Here is a 26,859-nt window from a genome sequence, read left to right as displayed (position 1 = left end):
TTTGCATTTTTAAACATTCTGGGCCACTGTGTAGAAAATGGATTGGAGGGGCCAGAGGGGAGCAGGAACTGTCAGGAGGTTCTTCCAGAGTCTCAGTAAAGGGTGGCATTGCCCTAAACTAGGGTGGTGAGCATGGAGAAAAGAGCTACAGGGAAACTCTGGAGATCCAGTCTGTGGGACTTGCCGACGGGTTGTTTAAGGAAGTGAGGGAAGACAGAATGATCCACACATTTCTGGCTTGGAACCTAGAAGTGGAAACTCCCCACTGGATAACAAGATGTGGATAGAGGGTGATGGGATATGGGCAGATAAAGCGGTAATGAGGCTTGTGAGGTAGGGCCAGGCCTACTGCCCTAGGAAATTAGGAGACCTCATACACTCTGAGTCAGAAGCCAAGTGAAAACCATATTAAGGAAGTTGTTCTACAACATGTGTGCTGGCTAAAATAGAAGGAGTCAAGTGGGAAGCCAATAAATGAGGACCTGGGCTTAACTCAGGGCAGCAAGAATGGCAAGGAAGGAACTAGGAAGTCATTTGAAGAAAAATTTGGCAGCATATTTGGCTGGGCACGGTGGCTCATGCCTGTAATTCCAGCACTTTGGGAAGCCAAGAGGGGTGTATCTTTTGAGCTCAGGGGTTCAAGACTAGCCTGAGCAACATGACAAAACCCCCTCTCTACAAAAAAATTAAAAAATTAGGCCAGGCGTGGTGTAGTCCTAGCACTTGGGAGGCCGAGGCAGGCAGATTGCTTGAGCTCAGAAGTTCAAGGCCAATTGGGGCAACACACTGAAACCCCGTCTCTACTAGAATACAAAAAATTAGCCAGCATGGCAGCGTGCGCCTATAGTCCCAGCTACTTGGGAGGCTGAGGCAGGAGAATTGCTTGAACCTGGGAAGCAGAGTTTGCAGTTAGACGAGATTGTGCCACTGCACTCCAGCCTGGGGAACAGAGCAAGACTTCGTCTCAAAAAAAAAAAAAATAAATAAATAAATAAATAAATAAATAAAAATTTAGCTGGGCTTGGTGGCGTGCAACTGTGGTCTCAGCTTCTCAGGAGGCTAAGGTGAGAGGACTGCTTGAGCCCGGGAAGTGGAAGCTGCAGTGACCAGGGGTTGCACCACTATACTCTGGGTGGCAGAGTGAGACTGTCAAAAAAAAAAGAAAAAAAAGCAGTGTATGGAAGTAAAGAAGAGACAATCAAAGGTGACAATGGGAGAGGAATGGTGCTAATGTCTGAGGGCAGGTGGAGAAGGAGGCTGGTTCTGAGAATGTTTCAGAGTGACGACAAGGCTCCCAGATGGAAATGTCTGGCAGGCAACTGAAGTTACAGAACTGGACCTAAGATCTGAGGTCCAGGCTGGCTGGCAAATGGGCCACATCCTAGATAATTGAGGGTAACTCAATCTTTCACACATGGAATCAGAATCTTCTAAAAAATTAGAATACACACTTAAAATTCAAACTGCGTTTGCTAGTCACACCACTCTACACAATTCACTTTTCTTTGAAAATTCTGAAGCTTCCTTGGGTTCTTGTGCTTCAGGGTCACCATCAGGAAAATGAATTATGATTGGTATGAGACAACTTTATCTGAAACAGAACTACCATGGTTTGGGAGCAAATGTTCTCTTTGAGCCTCGGTGTAGGAAACAGACAAAGACACTGATCTCCTGCATAGAAGGTCTCTATTCTCACACTTCTCAAAACTCACACAGATCACTATTTTTCAGTGTTAGCCCAGCTGACTTGCATTTTGTTTCCTGCTCTCGCTTCCACATGTACCTTGTGAGCCATATGTTAGGCTGTTAATAATGTAGTTTCAGGAACAATACACCTGGCTTCCTCTGCTCACAGCACAGTGGAAACTTGGCTCCACCCATGCGGGAATCTCCCTGTTTTCTCCCCGGTTCGCCTCCCTTGCTGACAATCTCTTTCTCCCCCTCCTTGGCATCCATTTCTCATCTCCTACTCTTTCGTGTTTTCTTCTCTTCCTGCTTCACTGGCTTCTTTCTTTTCCTTCTGGCTGGCGTGTCTCCTTCTTCAAGCTGCCTGCTTCATCCACCTTCTCTCCTACAGAGCTCAGAGATTTAGAACAGCACTTGCTTGAATCTCACTGTCTAAGCAATGACTGCCCTCCCTGACTTCTGTCTGTTAAAAAAAATAAAAATAAAAATTCTTGTCATTTGAGCTTCATGACTGCCTGAATTCTTGATACACTAGGATTTATTGTGTGTACACAATGGCAACCCCCAGGCTAAGCACTTTGAATGCATATCATGAGTGTTCCAAGGAGAAGAATTTCACGAAGCATCTCTTTGTTCTATTTGGAAAACATAATTTTTACAATTATTCAAGGAGGTAAAGCATGGAATCAAATGAATGCTGTGGCCAGATCCATGGCTGGGGTCCAAGGAGTCACTGTGAGGGCAGTGTGGCTTTTTTGGGGGAAGTTTGAACACCGTATCTCAGCTGTGAGTGGACATTACAGTGATCAGCAGTACTTACTGCCTGTGCACTGACCCTTTACTTCATTCTTCTACGTTTTCCTCCATCCCACTCCCAGCCCCTCATTCTAAAGATGACACAGGAATGTAAAGAGTTGGTGAGAGTTGGGAGATTTGTTTGGGATAGGAAATGTTGGCAGAATAGGCCATCTTACAAGGTACTCTCTAGCCAACCAGCTGAGTCACTACACGGTGAAGTTAGTTTATAGTCTTTGTGAAGATGGATGGAATAACAAGACTTTGCAATGCTTCATTGCAACAATTCAGCCACTTTAATAACCAAACAAGATGTTACTATGTGAGGATCAATGCAGGGCCAATGTCTAACACTGTGGCCAAACCCCTGCCTGACCTAAGAATGACCAATGCAAGCAGAGGCACAGGGGAGAAGTAACCCGGTCAGCCACACAAGTGTGTTCTTTCCGAGTTGAACACACAACACTGAATCTGGACCCACTGCTCCCTAAAATGATTTTCTGTGGCTCCAAATTATCATTCTGCTCCAGGTAGTTATGGCTCTTCCTCAAAGCTTCTGTGAAAAATACAAAAACAGACAAAGAAGAAAGAACTCTTAATGGCAGCGAGGTCTAGGTAGGCCTTCTTTCTATTTATGTGTAAAACTCATTAATTATATTTTAATGGATTTTCTTCATGTTGAAACGTGTACATTAAATGTGGAGCCTTTCATTGACATTAGAATTGGCTGAGTCTCTATCATGAGAGCATATCTTACCAATTCTGTTAGTTCATTTAAAAATGGACATTGTGTCGACATGTCAAGCAGCAAGTTTAACTGAGCTTAACAATGACGGATACAATTTTCAAAAAGTTAAAATACATGCATTGTATTAAGGCATTGCCTCTTCTTTATCTCAATGGTCATTAGAGGCTGCAGCCAAAATCGGAAACTACTCTTCTTTTTTTAGATTAATAGACTTTATTTTTTAAGAGCTGTTTTACATTTTCAGAAAAATGAGCAGAAAACAGCATTTCCGTATAACCCTGGCCCTCCTTCCAGTTTCCTCTGTCATTAACATCTTACATTAATGTGGTACATTTATGACAATCAATGAGCCAATATTGATAACGTTATCATTAACTCAGGACCATAGTTTACATCAAGGTTCACTCTTTGTGTTGTGCATTCTATGAGTTTTGACAAATTTAATGACATGCATCCACCATTGCAGTACCAGACAGGATAGTTTCACTGGCCTGAAAATCATCTGTGCTCCACGTGTTCATCTCCTCTGTCTCCCCCAGATCCTGGGAAACCACTGTCTTCTTCATGTCTCCATAGTCTTGCCTATGCCAGAATACCATAGTTGTAATCATACAGTATGCAGCCTTTTTGGATTGGCTTGTTTCACAGTGCAGTATGCATTTAAGGCCCCTCCATGTCTTTCTGTGGCTTGATAGCTTACTTTTATCACTGAATGCTATGCCATTGCATAGATGAACCCTAGTTGGTTTATTCATTCATTTTCCATTAAATACCGCTATGTGCTCTACATTTAACCAAGTTCTATGAGGATGCCAAAAAATTCTACAACAGCTTTCTCCTCAAGGTTAGTCTAATTATGAAGATATATATTAGGCAAAATGATATAAAAGTATATTTTAAGACATTGAAGTATATGGTTCGTTCTAAACAAATGTGATCTAGAAAAGCAATGTTTTCAGGGGAACATGATCCCCTGAGATCAGACTCATATTTTTTGTGTATATGTGTCCAGGGTCCAAGGCATTCATCACATTCTTAAGGGGATATAGTATGTCCCCCACGAAATTAAGAACTACTGCCGAGATGAAGAGGGTGCAAATGATCATCAGTTGCATTTGTAACTGGAGAAGAGCTCATGAGGGAGGTAGGGCTTGGCCTGAAAACAGAAGGGTGGTAGTAGGGCCTGGTTAGGTAGGCAGAGGAGCGGACAGCACCAGGAGAGGTGTGAAAGGGAGGCGGGGCGGTGAAACAGCGAGGAGGAACAGGTCTACTTTGAGTTAAGAAAGGGAGAAGACAGAAGATTGGCTAGAAAAGGGAAGTTCTTCAAAGTCCAGAAGATATCTACACTGGGATTATAAAGCACAAAATATCTTGTTCATCCCATATAGAAAGTGTTGGCCGGGTGTGGTGGCTGATGCCTGTAATACCAGCACTTTGGGAGGCCAAGGTGGGTGGATCGCTTGAGGTCAGGAGTTTGAGACCAGCCTGGCCAACATGGTGAAACCTCATCTCTACTGAAAATACAAAAATTAGCCAGCATGGTGGTGCATGCCTGTAATCCTAGCTACTTGGGAGTTGAGGTAGGAGAATTGCTTAAACCCGGGAGGCAGAGGTTGCAGTGAGCCGAGATCATGCCACTGCACTCCAGCCTGGGCAACAGAGTGAGGCCCCATCTCAAATAAGCAGACCAAAAAAAAAAAAAAAATTGCAAGTGTCTTGTGCCAACTGTTAGCAGACACACATACATGCACGTGCACCATACACACACCCATACAAGCATTAAGATGCATTTTCTTTAAGAAATGCAGCCTTCTCATTCTCTTTGCCACTTCTTTGTAGAAGAAATCCCCCATAAAAGGGCTTTGGATTAAAAAGTCAATATGAAACCATGAACCCTGATGAGGAAAGAGAAGACAGGAGAGAGAGGTAAGAAGGAATGATTACTTTCTACTAAGTCAGATTGGTCTCGACACTTGGCTCTGAAAAGCTTGGCTTATTTTCACTCTGAATCATGAATGAGAAAATGCTCTACAAACTGTAAAGCACTTTGTAAATGTTCTCATTATTATGCTATTCCATCTCATATGAAATATGTTTCCTTTTCCTCTCTGCTTTTCTAAATCAAATCCATCCCTAAATGCCTGGCTCAAAATGTAAGCTTTCTTTGACTATTTCAGCAGACTGTGATCTTCCCATCCCCTAAAAGTCCATCAAATTTATAACAAGAGTCTTTCATTTGGCCCCAGCATCACAAACTACACTCCCTTGTTTGTTTTTTCTGGGTCTCTGTCTTGCCTTTTAGTACAAAGGTGTTCACTGTTGTTTGCCACTCACTAAAACGGTGTTTGGCACAGAGTAGGTGTTCAATAAATACTTTTTTTTTTTTAATGGAGTCTCACTCAGTCATCCAGGCTAGAGTGCAGTGGTGGATCTTGGCTCACTGCAACCTCCACCTCCCAGCTTCAAGTGATTCTTCTGGCTTGGCCTCTTCAGTAGCTGGGACAAAAAGAGTGTGCCACCATGTCCAGCTAAATTTTTTTGTACTTTTAGAAGACAGGGTTTCACTATGTTGGCCAGGCTGGTCTTGAACTCCTGACCTCAAGTGCTCTGCCCACCACAGCCTTCCCCAAAGTGCTGGGATTACAGGTGTGACCCACTGCACCTGGCCCAATAAATACTTTTTAAATTGTATTAATGACACAGGATTTCTAGAGAGATGTTTTGTAATATTTTTAGTTTATGCCATTCCCATAGTAGATAACCATTCAATTACATATCTAAAAACTGGTGACCTGGTCTGAACATCTTGTCTATTTAGCCATGAATCAGTCAGGCTGCAGACAAACAGCCACATGACCCTTCTTCGCACCAAGCATTCTTATTGCTCTTCTTTTCCTTTACCATCTTGCTTTGTTTCCTATTGATGTTCTCTTACCTGGGCCTCAAATGATACTTATGACTTTAAAAGTGGATTTTCCAGGATATCTCTTTTGGAGGACACGGGTGAAAGTATACCCTTCTTTCCTCCCTCATTCATCCTTTGTAGTAGGGTTGACTTGGAAGTCTAGGACCCAATGAAGAGCAAACTCAGTCTCCTATGAGTAAAAACAGACAGGGAGTCTGATTCCTGTCCCTGCCCACATCCCTGCAGATAAAGAGGACTGGCTATTTGTCCAACTGTGCTTCATTCAGTCCCTCAAGAATAACCACCTGTATTCCCATCACTGTGTTCTATATCTGTTTGTTTTGTTTTCATTGTCAATAAACTGTATCTAGATGCTGGGTGAAGTTCCACAGAATAATTTGACTTAAAAGGCAAACCTCTGGGACCTGCAGAGAGAATAAAGACAAGTAGGTAGGTGATAATGCAGGCCAGTAAACAAACCACCAAGCTGACCATGGGTGAAGCTGGCTGGCTCTCCTCGGAAGGGGTGGATATTGGATGAATCTCTGTAAAGCCAGGAGTCCAGGTCTTAGCCTTGTGGTTTTGGTAACTCTATTTTACCAGTTTACTCAAGAGTGATCAGGATCTGATGAGCTGATCTATTCGTACAAAACCCCAGACTGGCTTTATCTTTCCCAAATCAGAATATCAATATATTAATTTAGAATGAGAATTATATCCTTTTAGGACAGGAATATTCAGGTTCAGGGCACTTATGTGCATGACATGATATGCACGAAACTGATAAATTAAAGTTTTAATGTGGAGATAATTTGCTAAACATGGAATCAGTCTTAAGGTGTGCTTTCTATGGGATATAGCATACCCTGGAACACACACAAGCTCTGCTCCACTTCAAAAAATATCTTCCCACAGGAAAAAAATATTACAGTGTGGAGATGCACAAACACATTCTTCTTCACTTCTTTTTTCTAAATTTCACAAAAACTACCATCCATACTTTAAAATTATACCTAAAAATTTAATTCCAAAGTAAGTACGAGATCACTGCAAGAAATGAAAAGAAAAAAAAAACCATTCCAAAGATATGTAAAGAAAAAGTTAATAATTTCATGTCTCTGCCACTGCCTCCATACCCAACTCTGTGATAATAGATGTGCAGGGTCTGGGGTATACAGCCACCTGCACCTTTCACTAGGATTATGCAAAGACATGCAGTATAGTTAGGGATTTTCACATTTCTTTTTATAAATATTACACAACACAACATACTCTGAAACTTACTCCTCTCACGAATATATCACGGACACTTCCCCTTGGCCAATGGGTATAACTCAGACATTATTTTTAGTAGCTGCATCATATGTGATCATTTCCCAGCCTGCCTGTGGTTAGAGGTAGCCATGTCACTGAGTTGTGGCCCATAGAGTGTAAAGGGAACTAGCACTCCACACCTAGGCCTGTCCTGTAAAAATCTCCCGTGGGGGTATCCTCCATTCTCTCCTTCTATCTGCCAGCTGGAAGCGAAGGCCTCTGAGGCTCCCACTCACAGGTAGGGGAAGCCTAGTCCCTGAATTACCATGTGGAAGGCCACTCGTCAAACCCCTATGCTGACTGTTGTCAGAATGAGAAATAAACTTTCATTGTGTTAGGCTACTGTTAGCATTTATCTGTCACTGCAACTTGTGTTACCTAACTGAGGCAATGGCTTCCACTATGTTAGTGTTTCTGGGTTCTTTTTTGTGGATAATCAGATATAAGATCCAAAACCTAAGCCCAGGCACAGTGGTTCATGTCTGTAATCCCAGCGCTTTGGGAGGCCAAGTCAGGAGGATGGCTTGGGCTCAGGAGTTTGAGACCAGCACGGACAACATGGTGAAACCCCATCTCTACAAAAACATATAAAAATTAGCTGGTGGTGGGTGCCTGTAGTCCCAGCTACTCGGGAGGCTGAGGTGGCAGGATTGCTTAAGCCTGGGAGGCAGAGGTTGCAGTGAACCAAGATCGTGCCACTGCACTCCAGCTTGGGTGACAGAGTGAGACCCTGTCTCAGAAAAATAAAAATAAAAATCCAAAACCTGTATCAGTCAATCCTGCAGTCACTTATTACACATTCCCCTAATATCTATTAATTCATACAAATGTAATATGGAGTCCTAAGCCATCTATCTTATCCATCAGAATGAATTCATAGGTGCAAGAAAAACATGGTCTGCCATTCCACTTTTTGCTTATTACTATGTACATTCATTTAGTTTGATCACAATGCAAGCTTGATTTCTTTTCTCTAAGAGTTTAAGGAGCCATTTTTCTTTTTGACCACTCTCCTTTTGTCAACTGTCCTTGACTAATCACTGAAACGATATAGGTTTTGTTGTTTTGACAGAAATGAAAAAACTTTCTAAATAATTATTTCAGTTTTTCTTGCTTTAAAGTAGAATAAAGGGTGAATAGACAACTGTTGGGAAAGTGAAAGAAATGGGAATTTTAAAAAATACGCCAGACTTGGATTGTTCTAGTTTTCAAAAATCATATAATGCATTTAGTAGTAATAGCCATAGTAGGAAGAGCAGTTTGAATGTTTCAACATGAAACCCAAGAGATCCTCATGGTCCCCACTTGCATTTTAAACTAATGCTCTATCAGCTTTATGGCTGAGGCAAATATTTAGTAAGCCTCAGATTGTGCTGCAGCAGTTTGGGATAGAATGATTGCCACATGGTCACAGGTATGTGTGATAAAGGGAAACTGTTCTATGTATAATGTATGGAAAAGAGGAAATAACAGAACATGGAAACAGATGACTTGGTATTTTGTCCTTGGGCCTAACTAATGATGTTGCTCAGATTCCATAGTTAGGGCTCAGTGTGAGTTGGTGACGGCATGACCTAGGACTCCATGTGCAGACCTAAAAACACTCTAGAAGAAAATATGTTTAGGCCGGGTGCAGTGGCTCACGCCTATAATCCCAGCACTTTGGGAGGCCGAGGCAGGGAAAGAACACTTGAGGCCAGGAGTTCAAGACCAGCCTGGCCAACATGGCAAAACCCCATCTCTAGTAAAAATGCAAAAATTAGCCAGGTGTGGTGGCAGGCACATGTGGTCCCAGCTACTCGGGAGGCTGAGGCAGGAGAATCACTTGAACCCAGGAGGCAGAAGTTGCAGTGAGCTGAGATTGTGCCATTGCACTCCAGCCTGGGCAACAGAGACTCCAACTCAAAAAAAAAAAAAAAAAAAAAAAAAATGCTTACAGGATACAGTGATTTGAGGCCATACTAAAAAGAACATCAGATCCTAGCCGTTGGGTCAGATATTTCACTAATAAAAAGATTAAAGGCCAGGTGAGATAGTTCGCACCTGTAATCTCAGCACTTTGGGAGACTGAGGTGGGAGGATTGCTTGGGCCCAGGAGTCCTAGACCAGCCTGGGCAACACAGAGAGACCATGTCTCTACAAAAAAGTTTTAAAACTTAGCCAGCCATGGTGGTGCATGCCTGTAGTCCCAGCTACTTGGGGGGCTGAGGCAGGAGGACTGATTGAGCCTGGGAGGTTGAGGCGGCAATGAATTGTGATTATGCCACTGCAACTGCACTCCAGCCTGGGCAACAGAGCAAGACCCTGTGGAGAGAGAGAGAGAGAGAGAGAGAGAGAGAGAGAGAGAGAGAGATTAAACGTATTAAAGGTATAAGTATTTTCTACAACTTCTCAAGTTATTATAAAAAAGGCAAAAAGTGAATATGTATGTCTGGTGGGGGTGCTAAACAAAGTAAGAATGACACCCCATCACACTAAGGACCTCCATTTACCAGATTGGTGGGTGTCACCCATACAGAATTGGAGAAAGGGTTATATTCTGCTTTTGCTAACGATTTATAAGGTGGGCACTTTACACTCAAAATCTTATAGCCCTTATTTCCAGCCCTTCTTTCATTCTACCAACTTGGCCTCCTACTCAAAAATATTCAGTGCTTCTCCATTGCTTTTGGAAATAGCTGTAAATACTTCTGCTGGGCACTAAAGGCCCTCCCCAGTCCAGGCCCGATCTGTCTAAGCATATTTTGTATTAACTGTTGTCTAACACCTGGCCCCAGTCTGGGGCAGGCCATCCCTAGGGCACGGCCATTCCATGTGCCATGTCCATTTTTCATTCCCAGCCCTAAGCCTTTCCTCTTCTCCTCCACACATCCAATCCCAATGGTGCCATGGGCAGAACTCAGTGTCTCCAAGTCCACCTCCACATAGCAGTCTGGCTCCCTCCAAAGTACAAGAGAATTGGCTGGTGGGCGGTTTGATGGGTGCAGCTGCATGGTGCCCCACATTCAGAAGGACCATGGGCCTGGCTCCTCTGTCTAGACTCAGATGCTGGTGCATTCTGGACTTACTCATGTAACAAGTATTTATTGAGCCTCAAGTAAGTGCCAGGCACTGTTCTAGACACTTGGAATATATCAGTGAACAAAACAGACAATGACTTTGTGAAACTTACATTCTAATAGAAAGAATGAGACCATAAAAATGAACTTTAAAAATAAGTAAATAATAAATGATGTTAGAAGAGAATAAATACTATGCAGATATAGCAGAATAAGATAAGAGCAGAGATTCTTATCCTGGAGTTCCAGACTTAGAGCAGCTTCATGGATAGAATTCAGGGGATCTGTGAACTTGGATGGGGGAAAATGGCACATTTATTTTCATTAATCTTAAACCTTCAAACCTGACTGTAGGCTACCAACCTCAGAAGCCACAGCAATACCTATAACTTTGTTACCAATTGAAATCACAGATATTTTGTATCAGATTGACAATTGTTGCAGATTTCTTGAACTGTTGTTTACATTCATCACTACTTTGTAGCTATCCGATCTGTGGTTAAATCTTGTTATTTAACGTATCAATAAAGAAACACATTTAGTAACTGTTTCTCAAAATTGTATCAATAAAGAAATACACATTTAGTAACTGTATCTCAATATAATTAGCTTCTTTTGTAGTCTTATGTGTTTTTATTCAATACATTTAAAAACATTATTCTGAGAGGGCAATCCCAGGCTTCACCAGACTGCAGAAGAAATCCAGGGGAAAAAGAAAAAAGGTTAAGAACACCAGGTAAGGGAAAATAGGGTGCAGTAGAGGACAGCGTGGGTAGAGGGGCAAGTTGCAATATTAAATAGGGTGATCAGGTTAGGTTTCATGCCTAATGCCCTTTGGACCTGAGTTTCTACAGCTTGCTCTCCTTGGCCATCCCAGTCATTGCCCTGGCTTTACCCAACCCTCAGACTCAGGAACCCGGTGGTGCCATCTTGTTAGTCACCACTCTCCCAGCTGCCCACCATCTTCCCCTCTCTGTCTATTAAACACAGGACTTAATATCCAGAAGTTTGTAATGAATGTAATAATGTCAATAGAGCCCAAAGAAATTCAAGGATATTTTTAAAAATCTTACCTGTTGTTGTTCTGCCTTCTATTTAAACATCCAACTCAACCAGACAAACTAGCTCACATCAGCCAGGAAGTCCAGGCAGTATATGTCTCCTAAAGAAAAGATAAGCAAAACAAATCAGCAGCTTCTGAAAGTTGATGAAGTGTACCACCTAGGGCAAGTGGAATGCAAGCTGAAGATATTGCCATATTCCAAAAGAAATTCTTTAAAAATTCAAATTCATCTCATACATACAAACGAAAATCCTCAGAATTCTATGACAAAAGATTCTTTGTTTTTTTCTTAACTTACACTTTGAAGCTGTTGAATTATTTTTAAAAGATCTATACACAGACTGTGATAAAACACAGTGTGATGCTATTAGCTGTAGGTAATGGGATCCTTGCTAAAGGTGTCTTCATAAAGACAGCTCTCCTCTCAGTAAGGCTGGAGGTCAGTGGTTCCAAGGCCAGTTTACTTCCTTACTTGCAAGATGTCATTCTAATTGATCCCACCTAAAGCATCCCATCCTACTAGGATATGGCTGAAGAAGAGGGAAAGGAAATGGACCACCTCTTCCCATGGAACACACCTTTATGAGAAAGGAGACGCTTTCTCAGAAGTCTCCAAGTTTTACCTTTTATCTCATTGGGCCACATGACCACCACTGGAAATGTGACTGATTTGCTGCGACTGATTTAGACCAATCATAATTTACTTTCTTGGGCAGGTACATTACTGCCTAAATAAAATCAGAGTTCTACAACTGAGGAAGAAGGCACCAGAGATAGGCAGCAGGCAACCACATGTGTCTTCCACATAGAGTGAAAATCTTCAGGATTATATGAAAAAAAAAAAAGAAAGAAAGAAAGAAAGAAAGGAAAAAGAACCCTAGGCTTAAAAAATAAAATTAAGCTTTGAAGTTGTTGGAAGTAAAAGGTCTATCTGTGAAACTTTTCACTAAAAAACAGGTAATCCCAAAACTAAATTCTTCCTTGAATTCTGTCACTTAATTATTATATTCCCAGAACTGTTCAAAGCTGTCTAGAAGTATATCCTTTCTCATGGATTCAATACAGATTTATTAAGTGTCTCCTTCATATCTGACACTACGGTGTTTTGTTGCCTTGTGTAGTTTATCTTCCCCTTCCTTCACATGAATAATTTCTACTGATGAGGTAGACATTATTATCTCACTCTATAGATGAGAAAACTGAGGTGTAGAGAAATGAACTCATTTCCCTTATCATCATCAAGTTAAAAGTTATGGACCTAATTTTCCTGATGGTCAGTCCCTCTTTCATTGCTCCCATAGAGGGAAATGTGAGACATTAAAACAAAACAAAACAAAAAACCTCTAATACTAGATAGGAAAAAAATGAATGCAGCAGAAACAGACCTAAAATATGCTTTGGGGAGAATAAAGGATAAATTACCTCTGGGGATGTGGGCTGGGGAATAGGAAAGGCTTCATGAAGGAAATAGCATGTGAACTGGGTCTTAAAGGATGGGGAAGACGTGGAGTTCAGGACACTCTGGGCAGACAGGCTGGCATGTACAAAGACAAAGATGTGCAGCTATTGCTTAGGATGCATGAGAGGCAAGAGTGGGAAACGAGATTGGGAAGGGAATTTTGGGCAGATCATGATGGGATTTAGGTGTCAGGTTAAGGTGATGAAGGTTATTGTGCAGTAATATGGTGACTCTGAACATCTCTGAGCAATGGTATGCAGTGTGCAGGAAGACAATGTTGTCAACAATCAGTTATGTGAATTAAAGAAGAGGGAGAGACTGGAGTCAGGGACACTTGTTAAAAAAAAAAATAGCACAGCAGTCCAAGGAGGAGGTAGAGATAGGCTGAATCAGGTACTGGCAGTAGAAATGAAGAGGAATGGAAGAATGTGAAAAGCTATCACACAAACAACAACAACAACAACAACAACAACAATGAAACAATGAGTCCTGGCAGTTGACCAGCAGTGGCTGGAGCTGAAGGACTAGGAGGTGGTTATTGTTTACCAGAAGCAGGTTTGGGAGGAGATGAGTTCCATTTGGTAGAGGTGTCTGGAAAGCAGGTGGAAATGTGGGACAAAAGCCAAGGAGACTATGTCAATTCAAATACCAGCCTCAGAGATCTAGAGATGAGCTTGCCAAGAGAACAAGCAGAAAGGGAACAGAAGAGAGCTTAGATCCAGTCCATCAAGAAACAGGGTGAAGGGAGAAGGACATGGCCCCTAAATGATCAGGTCTCTCTCTTCTTAGTTCCCTCCTTTAGCCTCTTAGCCTCTCCCTCCACACCTGTAGTTATGGAACTGCTTTGTGTAAATGTATCCCCTAGGGAGTAAATTCAAAATGCAGATTTCCGGGTGCCACCCCCAGAGATTCCTGAGTCAGCGGGTTTTGGGTTCTGCCTGAGGAGTCTGAATCCTTAGAAAGCCCCTTCAATGCAGGCAGCCCAGGGACCACACTTTGAGAAATGCTGCCATGTAACCTCTCCCTGTGTGATCTCACCTCCTTCTATGGATCAGCCACCCATTATATACTTACTGATGACTCAAAACAATCTCTATCTCCTATTAAAAACCCTTGGCTGAGCTCCAGTCCTGTACACCCACCTGGCAACTGAGCATCCCTATCTGAATATCTCATAGGTACTTTAGACTCAACATGTTCAAAATTGAATTCATTTTTCCCCACACCTGTTGCATTCAGAATAAAGTACAAGTTCTTCAGCTTGGCATACAATCTCCAGCGTCATTCTTGACCACTGTCTCGGCCTTGCTTTGCATGTTTAGCAATATTATAATTTCTTACATATCCTGGACATTCATACCTTTCTATCCTATTTACTGTCACCTGCCAGAACTCACAGTGCCGGGCACAGACGTGCCACCTCCCCCACCCCAAACACACTCCTTGCCATTTGTCCCTCTGTACTATCTTTTGACCATGTGCATCCTTTTTACTGCTGCACTCATTATATTGTATCATGCTCCTTGCTTGGTGGTTTTTCTTTGAACTTGAGCTCCTTGAAAGCCAGGGCTACGGCTTATTCCCTTTTGTACTCCCAGGTCCTGCTGCAGAATCTAGCACATAGTAAGCTGTAGCTGAACATTTGAAGAATTGATTTTCTCAGGAAAAAAAGAAAGAAAGGAAGAAAGAAAGGAAGGAAGGAAGAGAGAGAGAAAGAACAAAAGAAAAACAGAAAGAAAGAAAGAAAGGAAGAAAGAAAGAAAGAAAGAAAGAAAGAAAGAAAGAAAGAAAGAAAGAAAGAAAGAAAGGAGGGAGGGAGGGAGGGAAGGGGGAAGGAAGGAAGGAAGGAAGGCAGTCAGGCAGGAAGGCAGGCTAGGAGTATTGAAAACAAAAACAAAAACCGAAACAAGCATGTGAAGGGAGGAAGGACTAGGAATACTGGGAAAAAAACAAAAAACAAAAAACTAAATAAGCATGTGAAGGATGTGAAGGGAGGGGAGTGATTCAAGAAGAGTGAGGTGATTAACAGTGTCAAACTAACTCATGTTTCCTTAGAGATCAAGCAGGGGAGGGGCTGAGAAAGAGCATGCGATTTGGCATCTAAGAAACCACTGGCAACCTCAAAGCAAAGAGTCAGTCCTAACTGCCCTCTGCCCTGACAGTCAAGCCCCTCTAGGGGTTGCCACATAGGAGCAAGCTCTTTCATGTCAGTGGGAGGAAACCTTAGAATTGAAACTTCACAGTGTACAGAAATGCACAGGTCCACTGATTCATGGCTGAGGTAGGCTTAACAGGACCTGCAGGCTTTTAAAAGAGCTCTCCTCAGTCTACCTTTATTTCTGCCTCCACCTCAAGCTTCTTTCTGCACCATTTCTACCTAGTCTGTCCAATTTCAGCCTGGACTGCAGGTCAGGGAAACCAAGCTATTACCTACCTCCCATAATCACAGAAATTTCTCTGCAGGGTTGCGTTACTTCTCTGACCTGCTTCTCATGTGCAAATCCATCCTAATCTGCCATTCCCGCAACCTCCAACAAAATTGCCCTACCTTCTGTGCATCTACATTACAGCTTCTTTTCATTCATAGGCTGATAGGCTGATTGCATTTTTTTTTTTTTTTTTTTTTTGCCGTATTTCCTTTCTGCTGAATGCTCTTATGGCATCGCTTTGCTTTTCCTGCACCCCTGTTCAGGTGTCTGATCATTTTTCTTCTAAGAGCAGAAGCAGAAAATGAATGATGTTTCCCTATTCCCCTGATTTTGCCAGTGTAATTTCTCCAAGACTGCCATTTCCACAGTCAGATTCCCTTCACCCTGCCAAGCCTCACTCTCCCCTTTGCCCTTAAAGCCACGGCTCTGTTATTCCTCATTTGAATGAAATGTCTACTCTTTTAAATTCTCTGTGAGTGTAATGTCTTGTTACTGAAGCTTTCAGTTAAAGAGTTTTGTTATTAAACACTACTCTGTTACAAATTGTATCATTGAAACCGATCAAAGGTTTAAAGCAGAAAGACAAGGTAATTTCTTAAGAATAATCCAAACAAAAATAGGTCTCTATTATGACTTGTTAAGAAACAGAATTAAAAGAAAAAGAGAGGAAGAAGAAATAAAGAACGTGTGGAAAAGATAGAGAGATACAGAGAAAAAGAAAATTAGACACACAGTCAGAAAGAGAGGAAAATAGAGATAGAGCAAGAGACCAAAAGAGAGGTGTGATATCAAAAGACAGAACTTGAGATAGTGACCTACCTCCCTCAGGCACAGCCTCGAGAGATAGACCACAGGCTCAGACATGGAAAATAAAGAGCTGTCAGGAAAATAAGAGCAACATACACCAAATGAGAATAAGATACAAGCCACACAGACATCATGCTAAGAATACCCTGAGAGAAACAGAGACATACACACCTAAATGCATACACCAAAAAGAGGGTTATCTCTATCCTGTGGCCTTGAAGATATCGTGATGTTGTGCAGTTTCACAACTATAGGCATACATGAAAAAAAAAAAAAAAGACCTTTCATTCCATGTCCTGTAAGCAAAATGAACTTGGAATGAGGTCAAACCTCCCCCATGTTCACTCTACCAACTCCTGAGAAAGATGTGACTTGCACCATTTTGTAGAAAGGCAAATTAAGGAGAGATCACTGGTATAAATGGTTACTAAATCCTTTCCAGTTTTCTTGCCTTTATTATTGTTCTTCAATGCACCCTGAAGTTAAATGGTATTTTGGCAACCTAGAGTTCCATGTACTGTTAAAAAAAAAGTGATTTTTTAAATGATTGATTAAACTCCTTAGAACACTGACTGCTAATGTGCTTATTAAATAAATAAAATACAATGCACACTATCTCTAGCCAAATGGGACACCTCCCAGACCCCTCTCATTGTCTCAGGCCCATGACTGGCAATGCCCTCTCTGCTTGGAGCAATCTCTGGTGCTCTTTTCTGGTACCTCCTTAGCCCTCCCCATCCTTCTACCATCTCCACCCATAAAACAGGACATATATTCAGGTGGAATTTAAGAAACCTGTATTTCCCTCCAAACTAGTTTCACCAAAGTCACTAATGCAACTCTTGTTGCTAAATCCAATTGATGCCTTTCTGCCTCTTTTTTTTTTTTTTTTTTTTTTTTTGAGATGGAATTTAGCTCTTGTTGCCCAGGCTAGAGTGCAATGGCACTAACTCAGCTCACTGCAACCTCCACCTCCTGGGTTCAAGCGATTCTCCTATCTCAGCCTCCCAAGTAGCTGGGATTGCAGGCGCCCACCACCACATCCGGCTAATTTTTTGTGTTTTTAGTAGAGACGGAGTTTCATCATGTTGGCCAGGCTGGTCTCGAACTCTTCAGGTGATCTGCCTGCCTTGGCCTCCCAAAGTGCTGGGATTACAGGCGTGAGCCACAGCACCCAGCTGCTTTGCTGCTTTCATCTGATGTAGGCCTCTCAATAGCATGTAGCACTGTTAACCTCGCTGGGATGTTGAGGAATCCCCCTGTGCTGGCTGTCCTCCAACTTCTCTGCCCTCTTGTCCATGGGGAGCTCTTTTTCCTCTTCCCATGTCTCAAATACTGGTACTCCCCAGATTCTGTTGCAGATCCTCTCTCCTCCCAGCTCCCATGCTCTCCTTCAGTGACATTTCACTGTTAGGTTTATACCTTGCTGCCACTTGACTGCAGTCACCGGAAGGAAAGGAGACAATTAGTATACTCAGTCTGCCAATTCATGAAAGAAAATCTAAGCTCATTTCAAGAATATTTTTCCGTTATATCATACCAACTTCGCTAGCTCAATTGAATGCATGTTTTGCATCTCATGGATACAGATTCAGTCATGGTGGTCTGAAGAGAAGGTGGGCCTCTATCTGTATGGCTCCATCTTGTTCCCCTTTCATGGGACTCTATTTCCTTGCCCAAGATGGTTCCCTTCTTACGGGGAGGAGACTACCTGTAAATGTTTTCGGTTGACACAAGTGATATTCATTTTAAGACTGCCTAGAATCACTCACTGCTAGACAGCAGCTGGGATGGACTTAGAGGCAGTTACTGAACACTGGTCAGTGCTGAATTCAGGGGCAGTCCTATAAAGCAGGGCCTTGCTCCAAGATGCTGCCAATCCAGTTTTGAGCACAGGGAACCTATACAGAAGACAAGAGTCAGCCATCTAGGGTGCGGGTATGCTGTGGACAACAGAGTGTGCGCAATAGGCAGGAAATGTTCTGTGAGCCTAAGGGAAGATGAGACAAAAGTCAGTGGGGCTGGTCAGAGGGAGGAGTTAGAATAATAATAACTTTTATTGAACCCCTACTATGTGTCTGCCCTCTATACAAAACTCTCTCTCTAATCTAACCCAGCCTTAGAGGCTGTGATGAGGACTATATGAAATGCCTTTTATCAAGTTTTTAGTGTTGTGCTGGACACAAGGGAGCATGCAACAAATTGCCCCTCTCATCCATTCAACAAATATGTGTACAGTACTCACCATGCGTTAGGCAATGCACAGTTACTGGACATACAATCCAAAGCAAGAAAAACATGGTTTCTGTCCTTACTGAGGTTACGGTCTAGAGATGCCTTGTCCAAAATGGTAGCCACTAACCACCCATGGCTATTAAAATTAAAAATTCAGTTTCTCAGTCATACTAGCCACATTTCATGTGCTCCACAGACATAAGTAGCTACACTGCCATTATGGCAGCAAGTTCTAATGGCCAGCACTAGAAAGGGGCAGAGAGACATGCATGTAGGGTATGTATGTAACAGGGAGTTACATACCTGTGTGGTGAAGGCTATGATAGAGATTTACAGATGCAAAAGGAGAACATTACTATTGTTCTCCTTCTCATAATCAAAATACAGACACTGAGGCTCAGAGAAGTTAAGCAATTTGACCAAGATCACATAGTTAAGTGGAAGAGCTAGGATTTGAACCTAGGTCTGACTTACTCCCATGCTATCTCAGGCTGTTTTGTGGAGGAGGTGAGCCAGCCACAGGTAGAATCTGGTTAAAGAGAGAAGATGGAGAAGGCACCCCTCTGGGAAAGTGGGTGGGAAAGTGACAGCTTGGGCAAAGGCACAACGACAGAGATGGGTGAAGCTGGCAGTGGGCTACAAGTAAACCAGTTTGGCTAGAGAAGCAGTGACTTGCTGAACCCATGTCCTTAGAAAGCTAAGTCAGGACTTGCCTGCCTTGATGAAAAGCCAAGGCACTAGAAAACTCAGCCCCACCTGCAGAGGTTGAGTCCTTAGAGGATGTTAGCCAGGAGCATGGCATGGCCAGAACCACGTATTATGAAGATGGCAGTATTTAGGATGACCTGGGCCAAGACTAAAGTTAAAGATTGCAGGGAGGATAGAAGGGAAAGAGATAAATGACCGGTGTGGAGCAAAGAACACTAGAGTGGGAGCCACGAGACCTATTCCTAAGCTTCAATACTGTGTGACACTGGGCAACAGATTTTACTTCTCTGGACTCCATTTCTTCAACTCTAAAAGGGCAGGGCTGGCCCAGATGACCTCTGAGGTCCCTTTTAGCAACAGTAGTCTAGAATTCTGCAAATGTGAATGGCATTAGGTTAAGAGAAGGAGTAGGAAGCGTAGCATTGATTATGGGAGCAAGGAAGACCGCAGAGTACAAGATCACACAGAGGAAGGGGTCGTGATGTGCCACTAAAAAAGTGTGAAAGGGCTTGCCCTTTTTTGGGGGGGAATGGAGGATGGGAATGGAGGATGGAGACCGGAAAGGATAAGAAGTAGTGAGAACATCACGAGGTTGTTTTTAAGAAAGTTATACAGTGTTAGAGATCATTATTTTACACAGATAGCTTTTCAACTTTTTTAAACCCACGATTCACAGTCGGAAATAAAATTGACATCATGGTCCAGTACACTTGTCCAGTACCTATAATCGAAACAAAAGGTTTATGAAACAATAGTTGCCCTTACTAAGGGCAATGGACTCTAATATTTTCTATTGGATTCCATTTCATTCTTTTTGAAAGCTGGTTGCCTTCCGCTGCATTTATTTTATGATCTATTACTGTGTCACGACGCACAGTTTTAAAAACAGTGCCTAAGAGGAGACTCAACAAGTCTTCCTAAGTTGGAGGGGATGGCAGGGCACCCTATCCCAAGCATCCGGGAAGCAGCTGGAGAAGCAAACCTGGAGAGGCTTCGGGCTGGGGAGAGTTTGGAGAGTGTTTAGCGGAAGCCCTGATAGGAGAGAGCGCTGAGAAAAGCGAGGACCCAGACAGTTGTGAGCTCCCATTCAAGTGATGGAGTGGGGACCCTCGGGACAGCGTAGACGCGAGGAGAAGATCAGGGTGGCGCGGAAGCCAGACTCCGGCAGGAACCCAGCGACCACCCCGGGGGCTGCATTTCCGCGGAGTGCACGGCAGGGCTTCGGTGCCTCTGACCTCGTGTGGCTTTCCGAAGCTCCTCCACTCGCCCGCCCTCCTCGGGAGCACGGCGCGCGCCCACTCCTTCATTCATTCATTCCACTCCTACCTCCGCGAGCGCCAACGGGCTGTGAGATGGGCGAGCCACTTTGCCAGCCTGGGGCTCTCTTTCGGGTCGGTTCCCTCCCCGCCAGCACACGCGCGCACCCTCGCACCTGGGCACACACACGCGCGCGCGCGTACACACACACACACACACACACAAAGTTCTGGGGGACCCTCTGCAGACCGGCTCGGCTGCGCTGGGCTCGGAGCCGTGCGCCCGCCGGGTCCAGGCCGGCCCTCTCACCCACTACCCGGCGCCCGCCCCTCGCCCAGTCCCCCCGCGCCGCGCTGCAGCCCCTCCCGGCGCGGTCCCCTCCGGCCGCCGGCGCGGCTCTGCCCTTCGGCTCGGCCTTCCCCGCCTCGCATCCGTGCCATCGGCGCTCGATTGCGCGCGGACTCCCTGTGGCTCTCCCGGCCCCGCGCCCCGCCCCCGCCCGCCGCCCCCCTCCGCCAGCAACTTTTGCGGAGCCCCCGCGCCCAGCCATGCTGAGCTGAGCCCCGCCGGCCCTGGCCGCGCGCTGCCCCCGGCTCCCGCCCCTCCGCGGACCCGCTCGGGGGCCGCGGCCGCTCGGCGCCTCGGCCTCGGCCGCTCCGCCCGCCCGGCCGCCCCGAGCCCCGAGCCCCGAGCCCCCCGCGCCGGGCCCGGGCGGCAGCGGCGGCGGCGGCGGCGGCGGCGCGCCCGGCCCCCTCCCCCGGCGCCGGCCACGGGAGGCGGTGATGCGGGCGCGGGCGGCCTCGGCTGCGCCGAGAGCGGAGACACAGGCTCAAGATGGCAGATTCCGACTGAGGCTGGGGGGGCCGAGCTCGCGCGCCGCTTTCCCGTCCCCGTTGCCATGAACCGCGGACACCCCGGCCCGGATGGCCCCCGTGTACGAAGGTAAGGGGCGCCCGGCCCCGCCGACCCCGCGCCCGCCGCCCTCCGCGGCCCCCGCAGCTTTGTTCTGCCCGCGGCCCCGCGCCCGCAGCCCCCGGCGCCCGCCCCAGCCCCCACCCGGGGCCCGAGGGGGCCGCGACCCCCTCCCTCGCCCGGAAGATGACCGGGACCCGGCGCCGGCGGGGTCCTGCTTCCAGGGCGGGGAGAGGGGCCGGGGGCGCCGGAGGGGAGGGGGCGTGTGCGAGGGTGGGCGGCTGCCCGGGGAGGGCAGGGACGCCGGGGAAGGCGGACCGGTGACTGTGCTTTTTATTTATTTGCGATAAATGAAGGTGATGCGGCTCAGCTTCCACCGACCCCCCCACATTACCTTTCGGAGCACCTCCTTTCCACTTCGCTCTCCGCCCCGCGCCCCTTCCCATTTCTTTCCGCGCCCACCCCACGCTCCTTTATTCTCCGCGAGCCTCCGATTTTGGGGGGGCTGTGGAATCGGAATGCACGGGGCTAGGTGGGGAGAGAGGAGAGAGATGAAAAGTCCATGTCAGAGCCAGGCAGAACAATGAAATAGGCGAAAATCTCCCCGCATTAGCGTGTGGAAGGGGACGTGGACTTTGGGTTTTCCAGCCGGGGGAGCGGCGGAGACGTTTTTCTGGCTCGGTCTGGGTCGACCTGTGTTGTGCACCTTCACCTGGCGTCGGGGTATTTTTTTCCCATATGACTGCCTTTAGCAAGAAAGAAAAGAACGCAAGGCAGAGAAGCAGTAGATCTGCCTCGCACACTGTCTTTCGTTTCTCTTCAGTCCGTTCTGTCAGCTTCCAGCCAGAAAGCAACCTAGAATCAACTAAGTTTTTACACTTCCATGTGTTTTTGTGTGCTTGTAGTAGGAGAAATTTTAAACCCAAGTGTGTCTGATTTTTTAGTCGTTTCATCGTGTAAATGTTTGTCTCATGAAATCATTGAAATCGCAGCCTTCACATACTTTTAGCGTGGGTCCCCCTGGCTTTCTTTCGGTTTTGTTCAGATATTCTGTGGATGAAATCGCAAATGAGAGGGGACAGGGTTTGTGTGGCACAGAGGAGGGCACGAGGGGGGAATGTAATCCTCCTGTAAATCCGGAGAACAGTTGTGGCCAGTGAAACAGGGAAGGCATTAATAGTTTTATCTCTGTTATAAGAGGCTGATTAAAAAAAAAAAACTTATCTGAAAAGAAAATCTGTTATTAGTTTCAGGGCTCCAAATGAATTAGGTTTCTGGCCGGAATAAAGTTACCAGTCAGGCCCTGGATAACAAGGCTGTAAATAACCTATAGACTGTAAATATTTTTTTTCAGACTCTCTTAGAAACAAAGGGGCTGTTTAGAAGGCAACAGAGAGATGTTATTCCAGGGGCTTTCCTCTTTGATTCTGAGGAACACAAGGTCCATTTAACCATTCGACAAAACAAAACGAAATTTCTGATCACTCCACCACGCAGAATAGAACATGCCGGTGGACATGTGAACATGCGGGAGAACCCATGTCGGGCGTTCATTGTTCATCTGCGTCTACAGGAGGGGGCTACAGTCAATGCTCCCACTGTCTAGAGTGTTAAAATGAAACAATTTTCTCTTTATTAAGTACCTCCTTGAGACTCCCTCTGCTGGACACTCCCGGTGAGTTGAGAGAAGGAACTTGGCATTGAATTCAGAACTATAGTAAACGGCTGGTTTCCCTGTTACTAGGGACCGGGTATGTGAGTTGGGGTGTATTTTGTCAACTTTGTGGAAAGCCATCTTGGGAACTGCACTGTTCTCCTCCTGCTCCTTTCATTCTAAATCCATATGGAATGTAGGCCATGCCCCCGAGGCTGAGACTTGGCTCTCCCAGTTCCTGCTACATCGCTCTTCCAGTTCCTTACACCAGATAAAGAACTGCAGGTGTGTAGGGTGTTACGGTTTAAGAATAATCATGGATCTGAAAAGTCTCATGAACTGTTTTTATTTGCCAGCCTTCCTTCCCTGTCTCAGGTGACCTCCGTGGTGGCCTCTTTCAGCTCTCGGTTTCCCTCCATCTTGTCCATGTGCCCTCTTCATTGTTCCTGCGCTGTGCACCCTTTTATTCCGGATGTTTCTCTGTGCATCTTTATAATTATTTTTCTAATCTTTCTCCCCATCCCACCTCAACTAGCCCACATCAGTCTGCCAAAAGCCCAGGCCTGGGTGTTTTTGAAAGAGATTGTTGAACATGCTCTAAAACAGACAGGTGACTTCTAGAATCAAGGATTAGGTTGCTAGGACCCGCATTCACTCACTGTGATGAGTGTGCCAAGACTCTGATGACCTCCTTTCTCCCGCCGTGGTGACATCCGCTGGGTTCAGGAAACCTGATTTTTCCCCTATCTCAGTCAGAGCACATGGACTCCCTGTGTGCATGCTAAACGAGCAGAGCTTTTCCTGTAGATTTCTATAAGAAGAGGGATTCCTCGTGGGTTTTGAGCTCCTAAAGAGTGTGCATGATTCTTCTCAGGAAAAGTATAACGACACGAGGGGGAATTGTTTCAATGGGGTGTTGCTGCACCAAGTTGGAATACCAGGTGAAGGCCCAGATGCATTAATGGAGCGTTCTGAACCACCAGAGATTTAGACAGAAATGCTGTTTTTGAAACAAGGGGTATTTGATAATACCAATTAATGGGTGGCAAAGAGAATCAGTCTTCCAGGGCTTGCTTGAAGGATAGGTTTATAAATAGCATGTTAGTTTTTGGTGGTTTGGAACTGAACTTCTTATAAAAAGGTTTATTTTCTTTAGAAGGTTAAACATTTGCCTTATGATTGTATTTCCATCAACTTGCTTGGCAAGGCTTTTCAATATCTAGTGCAAAGGCCAACCACCAAGGTCTCTATTGTGGGTTCTGAATGAGAGGAGCCTAAATTCCAAGTTATTTATGTTTTCCTCTCCCTGAGATATGCTGTGTTGATTACTATTGGCTTATGTAAAGGAACACTTCACAGACTTCCAAAAACTGTCTGCTGCATTTCATCATCAGATGGACCTGAAGATGCGTATCTACCAAGCTGTCTACCAAGAAATGAGATTCTGAATCATCTTGGGTTAGCAGAGTTTGATGATACATGCCCTAAAATATCTGTTCCTGTGTTTAGGTTTTATACTTTAAAAATAAGTATAAATATTGCTTTTCTTCTCGCCACATTTGAGTAGTGAGTAAGGTGCCTTAATTTTATCCTTGATTTCAGACAATGTGCTATGATACTTGAATCAGAGAAACCTGAGTTTGAATCTAGTGATATGACTTTGGGCTTTATTGGACTGTGCAGGAACTCCATTAGAAACTAGTGCACGTAAAGTCCCTGGCTGTAGTAGGCATCTTCTCAGTGTGTGTTAAATCCCTCTATCTTCTGAGATGCTTACAGGCATGATGACTCCAGGGAAAGAATAACCCACAAATAGTTTAGAAAACCAATAATAGCAACATTTCAATTATTAATCTCCTGCGATTCCCTTTTCAGTTTGGGCACCAGCAACAATAAACCCCCTATAGCCATGGAAGAAAGAACCTTGTTTTTACCCCCTCTGTGACCTTTCCAGATTCTTTATTTGCATTGAGCTTCTGCTGGTTTCAGGTGGAGAATTTCTCTTCTATAGTGGCACTTTCTGTGCTACTTGAAAAATGTGGAAATAAACTGCTGGGGCAGAGTTTCAGGGGCTGTAGCTGTGCCTCTTGGAAAGTATCCCCAAGTATGAAAGATAACCTTTGCCATTAACCAAGATCCATTCCTAAACAAGGCAGCAGGCTGGGCAAGGGAGCACCCAGAGGTGGTTCACCAAGGGCCTCCTCCAAGGGGAGGCTCCTCGCCCACCACAAGCCAGGGTCTGCCTCACCATGCATTAAACATCATTTTCCTACAAAAGACAATTTGGTGCTTTCTGTAAGTTACAGGAGCTCAGATTCTTTGTATTTTATGTTTTATATTTTTCATCTCTCTCTCTCTCCCTTCCTCCCAGAGAGACCAGTCTTGGGGAACCACCTTTGAGGTTTGTATGGAGCAAAGTAGTGATGATCAAGAGGGTGTGATATGTGAGCATTTCTTATTGTTCTCTGAACATGTAATTCGCCCGTGCTTTCTGGTAGTCTTATTGATGACAATTCAAGGACTTTGGGTTGGTATCAAAGACGGGCTTCAGAATAATGGCAGCAGACTTTATATAACCACTGATGGGATGTGAACTTGAAAGGCCCAAACTCGCAAGAGTTCCATTTCATATGGCAATTCCCTTTTGGGGGAAAAAAGAAAAGCAAAGCCTAGAGTATAGGAAGATCTTTATTTTTCCTCTAAAAGAAACCCAGATGCTTGAGGGTCACGGTGATCACTGTGACTTAGGCCATGTTGACTTTGTGCTGTGCACCGCCCTGCACCCTTCACCCATGTGAACTCACGTGTTCCACCACTTGACAGACGAGGGCCTATCTTTAACGCATTCATTCAGCAAACATTTATGCGGGACCTGCTATGTGTCAGGCCCTGTGGCAGGTTCTGGGTTTGTCGAAATGACAAAATCTTAATCCCTGTCCTCGACTTTCCAGGGTGGGGGGAGTGAAAGAAGCATAGACTCACTAGACCATGGGTCTGATTCAAGATGGAATTTTTTCTTCTCCTTTTTTTTTTTAGTGGCAGTTCATACTTCTGACATGCCTATGTTTTCTTCAGCTAGAACGGGAAGACTTGGCTAGGCACAGTGGCTCACACCTGTAATCCCAGCACTTTGGGAGGCCGAGGCGGGTGGATCAGGAGTTCGAGACCAACCTGGCCAACATGGTGAAACCCCATATCTACTAAAAATACAAAAAAAAAAAAATTAGTTGGGCGTGGTGGTGGGTGCCTGTAATCCCAGCTACTTGGGAGGCTGAGGCAGGAGAATTGCTTGAATCCAGGAGGCGGAGGTTGCAGTGAGCTGAAATTGTGCCATTGCATTCCAGCCTGGGCAATGGAGCAACAGTCTTTTTCAATAACTAAATAAAGAGTGGGAAGACCCCATTTTCCTATTCTCTCTTGAAGTATTTTCTTTACGTGGACTCAAAAAAGTGTTTCTGAGTATAGAAAATACTCATTACAAGCTTTCTTAGAAATGTCCATAAATATTACTGTCTCTAACTTGCAGAAGATCCTGTCTTCCTCTATTTGTTACTTAAATTTTATACCCTTGCCAATGCAAATACGTTTCTTATTTGCACAAGTTCTCAGAGATTTTCGTTTGCGATATTTGGTGTGTCGTAGGCTCTGTTGCGAGTGAACTCTTGCATCATATGTGGCTGTTGGAGAATTGATTCCCAGCCTTTTTGCCTGGCTGAGACCTTGTATTCCAGGTAGTTGTGTGGCACTTGGTGGTGGGGATATAGATTGGGTGGTCACTCCAAAGCATTCAGTGGCTACTTACCCAGAGCAGATCATTCCAGGAATTAT

At 44.7% G+C, this 26,859-nt stretch overlaps 1 protein-coding gene and 1 long non-coding RNA gene across 5 annotated transcripts in view; one reads left to right on the top strand and one right to left on the bottom strand.

Moving 5' to 3' along the window:
* Positions 1 to 2,777: 2,777 nt before the first annotated feature.
* LOC129040085 (uncharacterized) lies at positions 2,778 to 21,836 on the bottom strand. Its single transcript, XR_008503542.1, has 3 exons — positions 21,772 to 21,836; positions 11,581 to 11,669; positions 2,778 to 3,037 (listed from the first exon to the last, which is right to left on the bottom strand). It is a non-coding gene; the product is annotated as an uncharacterized LOC129040085 (long non-coding RNA).
* Positions 20,983 to 26,859, top strand: part of HIPK2 (homeodomain interacting protein kinase 2) — a 220,551-nt gene continuing 214,674 nt past the window's right edge. For all 4 annotated transcript variants that reach the window (XM_054493968.2, XM_054493967.2, XM_054493966.2 and 1 more), the window contains exon 1: positions 20,983 to 21,407. In XM_054493968.2, the coding sequence (XP_054349943.1) occupies positions 21,389 to 21,407 (19 nt within the window). In that variant the 5' untranslated portion in view covers positions 20,983 to 21,388. The remainder of the gene's footprint in view (positions 21,408 to 26,859) is intronic.

This window comes from Pongo pygmaeus, chromosome 6 (genome assembly GCF_028885625.2).
Source record: "Pongo pygmaeus isolate AG05252 chromosome 6, NHGRI_mPonPyg2-v2.0_pri, whole genome shotgun sequence".
NCBI lineage: Eukaryota > Metazoa > Chordata > Mammalia > Primates > Hominidae > Pongo > Pongo pygmaeus.
This window is presented reverse-complemented; position numbering and strand designations above follow the sequence as displayed.